The 10,733-nt window shown below is 42.2% G+C and overlaps 1 protein-coding gene across 2 annotated transcripts in view; it reads left to right on the top strand.

Moving 5' to 3' along the window:
• The window catches only part of commd7 (COMM domain containing 7), a 13,295-nt gene extending 4,424 nt beyond the window's left edge, over positions 1-8,871 (top strand). For both annotated transcript variants that reach the window (XM_071472297.1, XM_071472296.1), the window contains exons 5-10: positions 2,821-2,877; positions 2,980-3,017; positions 3,227-3,317; positions 5,560-5,609; positions 5,689-5,737; positions 8,573-8,871. In XM_071472297.1, the coding sequence (XP_071328398.1) occupies positions 2,821-2,877; positions 2,980-3,017; positions 3,227-3,317; positions 5,560-5,609; positions 5,689-5,737; positions 8,573-8,649 (362 nt within the window). In that variant the 3' untranslated portion in view covers positions 8,650-8,871. The remainder of the gene's footprint in view (positions 1-2,820; positions 2,878-2,979; positions 3,018-3,226; positions 3,318-5,559; positions 5,610-5,688; positions 5,738-8,572) is intronic.
• Positions 8,872-10,733: the final 1,862 nt, after the last annotated feature.

Below are 10,733 nucleotides of genomic sequence, written 5' to 3'. Positions count from 1 at the left end.
CGTTCCTCTGGCCCTCCTCTGGCCCTCCTCTGGCCCTCCTCTGGCCCTCCTCTGGCCCTCCTCTGGCCCTCCTCTGGCGCTCCTCTAAATCTTGCTCCAGAAAACTAACGCAGCCCAGTCCTCAAACACATCATAAGCAGCTGGAACGTTAATATGAGTGTAGAGCCAGCAGCTGATTAGCTTACTTTAGCATTAAGACTGACAGAGAGAGAGAGGAAAACACAGAGGTATACGGTTAAAAACCTGCCTGGCAGCAGTAAAGTTCACAAATTAACACATTATATCTTGTTTGTTTAATTCACACAAAGTTTAAAATGTCCAGTTGTGGTTCTTCAGGGGATTATTTACCACAACATGTTACTTTTACACTTTGGGATCTGTACAAGTTAAACAAATTTTATGTTGCTAGTAGGGTTGTCACAAGAACCGATACTTCCAGTACCAATTTGATACCAACACGCAAAAAATACATCAATACCTGCTTTTTTCTGGTACCGTCAGAACCAAATATTCAACTTTCCCTCTGCGAGCAGTGTCGATTCTTGGCGGAACTGATGGGGGCAGTATACGCGTGTGAGCAGCACAGAGCAGTCAGTGGCTCTGAAGAAGAAAACCTGAGATAATAACTTTTATATACAGTCTATGGATAACAATAACAATGGCTTCAGCAGGTGGGAGTGGAACATGGATGTATTATAAGACCTGGATGACGGATCTAAAAATGGCGCCATTCAGTTCAATACAAGTTGCTCGCCTGGCGCATACACCGAAAAAGTTTCTGGCTTCCGGGTAACTTCCGCGTTATGTGGCCCATAGAGACTGCGCAGTAGTGTCACTCCCATCATGCCTTTGGGCAATGAGAACGAGCGAAAAACGTTCTCGATCTGGCGCTGCACGTTCACGAGTGCTCTGCTGGCGGACTGATCAGAATCAGAATCGCCTTTATTGTCATTATACATAGTACAACGAAATTTGAGCGCTGCTCCCTTGGTGCAAAACAATGCTAATTAAATAAAATAAATAAGAACCTAAAGAGAACACAAGAATTTAAAAAAATAATGATGTTACTTTAGCATTAAGACTGACATAACTACAACTCATCAGATAAAGTTATTACATTTACTTTCTCTCATTGAGAAGCAGATTTATACGGCATGCCTTCTTTAAAAAAACTGCAGGGCTGTAGTTAAGCTTTATGTCCCGTCATTGCTCTTTCTATTTTTCACTGTTCTGTTTCACAGATATTTGATTTGAAAATGAAAAATATATCACAATTATTTTTTATAAAGATTTAATTTAAATGATGAATGCCACTGAACATATAGCAAACTGTATACTGAACACACACTGAGGACGTGGGGAGTTAGAGAGACGATGATGAGGACGTCCAGGACGGTTCCTCCCCTCAGGGACAGAGAGGGGCAGCGGGCTGCAGCGGCTCAGGCCCCCGCTGCTGACCCAGAGGATGCTGCATCCAGGCCGGACTCAGTTATAGTTTAACCCGCTGACACAGTGACGGTCATTCATCTATAAATAATAAGGCGGTGGTTGTGACTGATGACAGGCTGGTGAACTGCAGTCAGGAGGAGACACTGCTGCTCACACATCACAGAAACTATCACATAGAAGCTAAATGACTTAAATTGAAATACCTGAAGAAACTGTTACGGAGGAAGTTGTGAAAAATCATATCGGCGTCTTAGTGAATCCAGTTATGCGGCGAATTGGAGATAGGTGGTGTCTGAGGCCTCCTCCCCTGTTGAGGGATGGTTTCTCTAAATCTCCAATTTACAATGCTGCCCTTTCATCCCTTCCCAGGAGATTCAACAATTTAACCTCTAAGAAAAACAACTGTTCACAAGTGGCATGTGACTCCAACGACTGTGGTTATAACACAATAGGGCTCTAACGAAGTGGAAACCAACTCTCCACCCAGACAGTCACTGTAACGACTGTCGCTGGCACATGGAGCACAAAGGGAACCAGTGACATCATCAGCCTTGTGAAACCCCTCCCAGAGGTTAAAAATACCTGGGTCTCCACACCAGATAGTTGGACCAGTCCCAGCCTGGTCAGGTGCGAGAAAGAACTGATGAAGCCTCTTGGATGAGAGATGAAACGTCTTCCTAGACAAATAACCAAGTCCAGTTGTTTTCGTTTTAAAACTCCTTTGAGACAACCCTAGCTGCTAGGCAGATTTTTTTTATCTTTGATAGGGCCGGGCTAAATAACAGAGCCTTTTCTCAACAATGCTTTAGCCTGTTTCCCTCTGAACTTTCTCTCCGAGTGTAAGAAAACACAAGCAGCCAATGTAGACCAATTATAGCTCCTGTTGTTCCCACATGGTATCTCTGCCCTGATGTGTCACATCAGTTACGCCATAAGCTCTGAGTCACAGGTAACCACAGTAGATGCAGCTTAACCCTTTGACGCAGACGTATACATCCATCTTAAGTCAAACCTCATGGCTCTGGAAGCTAAAACCAGATGTTTTCTGTTGACTCCAGTGTAGCCAGCCGATATCTTGACACCATAAAATGTTTTCTACAACAGGCCAGTTATGAATCGCAATAAGAGAAAAAACAAATACACAAAAGGTGGATTTCCTTCCTTTAGTAGTCAAAACTCTAACCATACAACAGTCCATCCCCTCCCTGTGATACCAACAGATCTGAACTTACATGCACACCGATTCTGAACTTTCCCACAACACTCAAAACTTGACACTGGTGAAAGTTCAGCTTTGAATTGACAGAAGAAGCTGCAGCTACAAGAAAGTTTCCGCCTTAGTGACAGTGATTCCCTCTGTTTCCTCCTCAGGAGCCCTAAAGAAAAACCTGACAGCCGAGCAGATCAAAGAAGACCTGGTGACGTTAGGTACGCATCCGAGTCCTTCCTCAGCGGGTCAATTTTAAAACAGGGGTTAAGTATAGCCGCTGGATGGGGTTCTCTTATGACTCCTGTCTGTTGTTTCCTCAGGACTAAATGATGACAAGGCGACTCACCTTTCACAGCAGGTACCTTTCCATTAACTTTAGGCTTTTAGATGCAGTAAAATCAACAATCCTATAGATAATGATTTGGGACTGACGTTCATCATTTACAATCTGGTGATGATCCAGTACATAACCTGGTGTCTTATCCCATGTCATACTTTCTTATCAAACCAGAAATCATTTTATAACCACAGGAGTCGTTCTGACTTTTTTAAAATCATATTTCTCAGTGGTGGGAGCACTACGCAGCGCTGTCCAGACTCGCTGTGAGACAGACTCTGATGGTCAACCAGCTGGTGGACATGGAGTGGAAGTTTGGAGGTAAAACCACATCAGATTTAGCTTTTGAAATTATAGGTTGAGTCTAAGTGTATTTCTGTGCACACTGCGAGGGCTGCACTTCTCTCCTCTCAGAGTTACAGCACATATTCATGACCGCGAGTGTCTCGTCGAACATGGTCATTAGCATATCTTAGCTCCTGCAATGCTTTGTGTGGGACTCAGCCTCATTTAAACCCCTTACATGAAGGGTCTTTATCAGGCCTCGTTGTTTATTCACAGAACCTAATGACTTGTAAAGATGCACAGGTGATAGAAATGTTAATGCAGTTGTGCAGGAGAGTCATTAGCATCATGTTCGGCTGTTGTTGAGCTGATTTTCATAGTGTGCTGCAGCTTATGAGGGGAGTGAACAGGGAGTGTCTGTGTGCTGCACTGTGCTGTTTGTTGATATGTAAAAACCTCCAGCAGACAAAGGGACTGTGTCTCTGCATGTTGCCAGTGAGTCAGCTGCATCCAGTCGAGCATCTGTGGAGACTTGACTAGTCACACAACCAATATGGCCGCGTCCTGTCTCACAAGCTGGTTTTCATATGGACCATCGTGCAACACATACAGTGCTTAATGTACATGAAATGCATGACAAGTATGTAGAGGCCGGTTGCACAAAACACCTGAAGTTAAGATTTTTCTTAAAGTCTGAGTTAAGGTTTCCTTAAAGTGAAAACAGTTGCACAAAACACCCTTAAGTCTTCTCTAAGGTTTTCTCCTTATCTTAGTCTTATACTTAAAGAATCACTTAAAGTCATTTTAAAGACCTCAGGGACCAAAGTAAGGAAAACACTAAAGGTACCTCTGACTCTGTCTGAACTCAACGTAACTTAACGACGAGGAACTGATTCTACATCACAGATCTGACTGTCACTCAGTTTATGATTAGTCCGACTTGGATCACTGGACTTTCTGCAGCTTAATGATTGATCTGCAGTTTTATGCCACATGATCTTCACAGTCAGGTACAGTCGAGCTATTTCATGTCCACAGATCAGCTGTGTGCCAGGCCACATGATCAGCGCTGTGCTCAGTCGCTCACTGAGATTAAACTCTGACCGTCAGCTGAACACCGTGGTCGAGTTCCTGTCAAAACCACATGAGGGTGAGACCGCGGCGCACTTCTTTAATGTTGCCGCCTTCTAAAAGTGATAACAGGTATCACAAGTGCTTTTTCCTTAACTAAGGGAACCTTTTAAGAGAAATTAAAACCTTAAGTGTCACACTTAAGAAAACTCAAGGGGTTTTGTGCAACTGGTCCCAGGTCCATGGAGTTGTTGTGGTCTGCGCACAAAACCCAAAACACCTTAGTAATTTATCAAAGCAGGTTTATTTCACTCACCTTGACCAAAGTGTAATGTAACCTCTACAAGAAGGAGAGTGTAATAATCCACATCACAGTGTCAGAACCACACAAAGAATGTGTTTTTGTATTTGCTCCACAAATGCAACATAGAAGAACAGAGCACAATAATAAAACTAATAATAAAGAATGAAATAAAACAAACAAAATCTATTTACAGTCAATATTTGTGATGGTTGGTATAGTTTCATTTCAGATTTTTTTGGTGATTATAATTATGTTGGTAACTCATATCTTCAGCCTGCTCGAAGTATACTGTATGAAATGCTGGTGAGGTCTGTCTATTTAAGGAATCACCACACTCCACTCTGGTTTACTTCTTGCTCGCCGTTTTTTTTTTTTTTTTTTTCCCTTTTGGGATTTTTTGGTCACATATTTTACTCTGATGTGCCCTAACACAATAAAAGCACTTTAACCATATCCTTGTCTCTGCGCCCTGAGGCTTCCCTTTGTCTATGATATTTGTGAAACAGGATCTAAAAATGAGAAATGAAATATGGGCTGTGCAATGGAAAAGAGGAAATCTATGAAACTGATAACTGATAAGTAACAGAGGTGAAGTGGCTGAGTTCAAAAAGACAACAATAAAATCTTCATGGTTTCACAGCTGCATCAGTTACTAAAAAACAGGCCGACAGACCCAAAGCTCGGATGTGTTGCTGTTTTTATGTTGTTGGCTAATTTTTAGCGAGTACACACATGGAACAGACACACAATGTCAACAACCAACAAGAGTTGTGTGTGTGTCCAGCCTTTTGGAAAACATACAACTATGAGCTCAGAAACAGAAGTTTGTGTTTGTTTGTGATTTCATTGTTGTTTCAGTTTGGATGAATTGAAGCATCGTGATGTGTTTTCTGACCCAAACAGTGACCGTCGGCACCAGTGAGATTCAGAAAGTCGGCAACATCTTTCTGCAGGTATGAAAGCTCTGTATACGACCAACCACACACACACACACACACACACACACAGTGACACGTCTCTGTCCTGTTGCAGTTAAAGCTGGTGGTCAGACGGGGGAATTCCACGGAGAACGTCTACATGGGTGAGTGAGTTTGTGCCGTTACTAATAAAAACAGCACTGACAACATTTTCATCACGTTCATGTCATTTATTGCATAAATGAGAGAAACTAAATAAAATGAAGACGGGCAGCAGCAGCAGCAGCAGCAGGTTTCATAATGACAAAGACATGCAGCGCGTGCATGAACTGGAAGTTGTTCTACTCTGTACTGTTCCTCTGTGTTGGGAGTAATTCAGGTCTGCAGATTCCTCCAGAATGATGTTCTTTTTTTTTTTTTTACCTCAGCTCCGTCTACACTGTGTTGCTTTCGACAGACGTGTGTAATCAGCAGGATTGAGTGGAGAGAGAATGCAGCTTGAGATGGAGACTATAATTTTCTTTCACAGTCTGCTGCTGCCACTCCTGTTTCTGCTTTTGGAAAAGTTTTTTAGACACAGTTTGTCACCACCTGAGCGCCAGCAGCAAAGTTGCATCACAGGCGCAAAGACAAGTATCAAAGCAACATTACTGTGAGATACCTGAGGGGATGTTTTTGTGTCCTGAAACTGCATGAGACACAGACGTAATGCAGATTAAGTACTCATTATCTGGGCGGCCCGGTAGTCGAGTGGTTAGGGCGCGTACCATGTGAGCTGCAAGACGCTCTTAGCAGGCAGTCACCAGTTCGACTCTTTCCTGCACGTCATTCCCCTCTCTTTACCCCCTTTCCTGTCAGTCTCCACTAATCTATAATAAAGGTATAAAAAGCCCCCCCAAAAAAAAAAAAAAATTAAAAAATACTCATTATCTGAGAGAGAACACTTCCTGGTTATGTCAGAGAGCATCGTTAGTATTTAGCATCTTCAGACCTGCATTATGTGGATTATCTTTTTAAGGTGGTGGATAGTTTTGCACAGAACAAGTGACAGCTCTGAGGTCAGATAACTTACTGCTTAATCATATAAAATCGGTCTCTCTGACAAGCTTTTACTGTTGCATTGTGGGATTTGGTGACAGCTGGTAGAAGTGCAGACTGATGGACTTCGATGGTCAGTAAAAATAGCATATGTGCTAACATTTGCTAACTTTTTCTCCCACTGAGAAAATTTCTTCAAATTTGGTTAAATCGTTAACTTCAAAGATGAAGCGATTAGATTTTGGTGGTTAAAGGTCAAAGGTCACTGTGACCGCACACAACACATTTTTGGCTATAACTCATAGAATTCATTCATTATTATCACACAGTTTAACACAAATGTCTAACAGGATAAAATGATGAAATGATGACATTTTAATATCCGAAAAGGTCAAAGGTCAGCAGAGGGGAGGTTGCGACCACAGTTCACATCTGGTCAGATACCGAACCAGTGACACTAATCTTTGATGTCCACCTCGAATCTGTGGTGACTATGCAGATTGATTTTGCAGATGTGAGTGAATCATATATGAGTCTGAACAAAAGTGCATGTTCACTGCAGCTGGACCAGGTGGTGGAGAAAAATAACCTCAAGTTCTAACATTTACTGTGTGGGTGAACTTCTCTGCTCTTTACCCCACTTCTCACTGCCTGCAGGATTTAACTTAGTGTCCTCTGGGTTTGTGTTGTCACTCCTGCTGCCTTCATGTGTAATGTCACGTCAAGTTTTGGAAATGTTAGGATTCAGTTGCACAAATTCACCTCATTTTACCGGTTTCCTTCATTTCTACACACAAATAACCTTCTGCACTCTGTTGGCCAGGAGACTTATCCTTTTTAAATGGAAGGATGCTTTCCCCCCAACTTATAGCCAGTGGATTGGGGAGGTCATGAGGCATGTTCATCTAGAAAAAATTAGATATACTGTGAGAGGGAATACCAGGAAATTCTATGTCATTTGGCAGCCTTTTATTTCCTTTGTTGAAGAGACGGCAGCTATTAATATGTGTATGTAACCCAAATGTTTATATGTACCTGTTTTTTTTTTGTTTTTTTTTTTGTTTGTGTTTATGTTGATGTCTGAATGTATCGAAATTTGCTTTGTCCAGTACAGGTGGGTGGGGGGCATTGGGAGGGTTGATTGTATGGATGGGATCCGGACTTGATTGTTGAATGTGTGAATTGTATTTTCTTTGTTTGTTATATTTGAAAATAAAAAAAAGACCTTGTTCAAAAAAAAAAAACCTTCTGCAAACACGTTTTACCGTCCTGCTCTGTGTGCATCCTGAGCAGATAAAACTGAAACTATATGCATGAAGAAATATAACAAATGTTGAAAAAAATATAATTTTATTTCAATTTGACAGAGCCAACGTTAGAATGAGTTCAGAGAGTTCAGAGATCTTCAATTTGATTTACAGCAGAGAATCTGTTTTCAGAATTAGAATCAGTTTTATTGCCAAGTATGTTTCTACATACAAGGAATTTGTGCTGGTGTTTGGTGCAAAACAGTAACATAAATAAACTTAGAATAAAATTAAAAGTTAAAGATTAAAATAAAATATTTACAACAAAGATGTGGGATATTTACAATAATAATGAAAATGTGGGGAATGTAGTGCAAAAAATATAGAAAATGTATAAAATATGTATGTGTATGTATGACACACAAACACAACATACAAGAGACAACGTCTGCTGAGAGCTTCATTAGGTGGCACGCTTTTCTTCATCTGCTCATCCTCACTGCATCCAGAGAAACTTTCCCTTTACAGAGCTGCCAAACACAAATGAGAAAAACTTTCATGCAACAGGATTTATATTGTTGTTTATGCCAAAGTGTGAAAAGGAGAAGTAAGACTGACCTTTTTATTTATTGTGCTGCAGCAGAGGTAGACTCAGCTCATCTCAGCCTGTTTCATCTGCTCTCGTTTCCTGTTTTTTTCCCTCGTCTCTTCCAGAGTTGACGCTCCCTCAGTTTTACAACTTCCTGCACGAGATGGAGAGAGCCAAGGCCAGCATGGAGTGTTTCAGCTGAGAGTGTGTGTGGCTGTAAGAGAGAGTGTGTGTTCATGTTCGGCTCTAGCTGCAGGGCAGTGTGTGGTATGTATTATGTCATACTTTGTGGGTGTGTGTGTGTGTGTGTGTGTGTGTGTGGCCCTGTCAGGCCCCAGTGGCTGAAGCTACACACAAAAACAAGTCCTGTTATTTTCTGCCAGACATTTGTACTCAAATCTACCAATAAACATGAAGAAGAAAACACTCTCTGCTTTGTTTTTTTTTATCTTTGATTCATGTGGGAATAAACACTCAAGTCATTGAATTTCTTCTTCTGGCATAAGCACAGGAAGTGTTTTTTGCCAACTGAGATGTGAATGAAACCTGGCATCTCACCAGAGCTTTCTGCTCATCTGTCGTCAGCCCTGTGATGAAATTCAGACGAAAACTGTAAAGTGATGACAGGAAGTTAATCCAACCTCAGACAGACCTGTTTGATCAAGTCCTGTTGTTTCTTGGTGTGAATAAGAAGGTGGTGAATTGATTTGGTGAAGCCTGATAGACACACGAGTTAGAAGTTAACTCGTGTAGAGCAGGTGTAGACTGTACTCCTCGTGGTTCATCCACGTTTACATCTGTCAGACACTTTTATCCAAAGCACTTACAGGTGAGGGACATCACTGAGCTCCAGTGCAGTGGAGACCTTGGTGTGAGGATGAAGTACAACCTCTATTTAATAACTGCAAGGAGGTCAGGTGAAGAAGTGCACTGAGAGGAGTCTTACAGAGATTCTGGTCAACGTCAGTAGCTTGAACCACAAACTGGACTGAGACTGTCTTGTGTGCAGGGATGGTGATGCCAGTTGATGAGCAGACCCAGAGGTCACTGTGAAGGCAGCATTAGTGACTTGAATTTTATTTTGCCGGCCACAAGAAGCCAGTGGAGGTGGATGAGTACTGGAAAGACCTCGAAGACCAGACAGGCAGCTGCATCCTGGATCATATGTGAAGGTTTCACTGCACAAATGGAGGCCTGGCAGAGGAGCTCTGCAGTAGGCGAGGCAAGAGATAACCATGACCTAGACCAAGAGCTGGGTGGTGTCCTGGGTATTGTAGTACTGTGTGACCGATCCACAGACATGATCTGAACTATTTATTTATCTGCTTATACATTTTTAACTTACTTGTTTTTATTATATCTTTATTGTGTTTTTTGAAATGTGCGTTTGTTTTGAGCTGCCTGTATTTCTAGTGGCCTGTCTTGTGTGTTGGTGAGCCAAAGACAATTTTCCACTCTGGTGGATATTAAAGATTTATTCTATTCTATTCTATTCTATTCTAGTATTATTTATTGACCCAACAATTCCCACCATGAGGCAGAAGAAGTTGGTGACAGTGGCAAGAAAAAACTTCCAGAGCCAGGCTCAGGGTGGGTGGCCATCTGCCTCGACTGGTTGGGTGGAGAGGGGAGACAGAGAGGGGTGAGGGTGTCGGGGGGAGAACACAGCACAATGTAAGTTTCACATAGAGATGTGCAGTAAGCAGCAGGACTACAGGAGAGAGGAAGCAGAGTTAGTAACAGTATTAATGGGATATGAAAGTGTACAGATGGACTAAAGATGGAGATGTGCTGGTGGTGTAACGGCTCTGTGAGGAAGCCACAGTGCAGGGAGATGAACGCAGGAGAAATCCGATCTCTTTCCCTCCGTCTTGTTGGTACACGTGCCGCAGCGATCTGGATCAGCTGCAGAGGCTTCTGAGACATGTTGAGACAGCCTGATAATGAGGAGAAGTAATTAGTAGCTATAATGGAGGAGAGGTAGACAAAATGAGCAGCAATGAAAGCCTCCAGAGCAATAAATGCCACACACTGATAAATGTGAACCCCGAGGCGGATTTGAAGATGGAGAGTGATCGGGTTGTACATGTGTCTACTAGTCCTCGTCATTCCTCATTTTTTCTCTGAAGAGCTGTGGTCGCACTTCATAGGGAGCTGTTGTGCCTTTTGGATTTTCTTCACACGTCTATGAAAGTCAAGTGTTTCCAACAGTGTTCTGTCTGTCTGTCTCTCTGTCTCTCTGTCTGTCTGACTGTCAGGAATGTGCTCAGCAAATGTCATGGGAGT

Source organism: Trachinotus anak, unplaced genomic scaffold, assembly GCF_046630095.1.
Source record: "Trachinotus anak isolate AG129_WGS33_773 ecotype Australia unplaced genomic scaffold, CSIRO_AGI_Tana_v1 ptg000037l, whole genome shotgun sequence".
NCBI lineage: Eukaryota > Metazoa > Chordata > Actinopteri > Carangiformes > Carangidae > Trachinotus > Trachinotus anak.
Note: the sequence above shows the minus strand (reverse complement) of the source record. Positions and strands in the feature narration are given on the sequence as shown.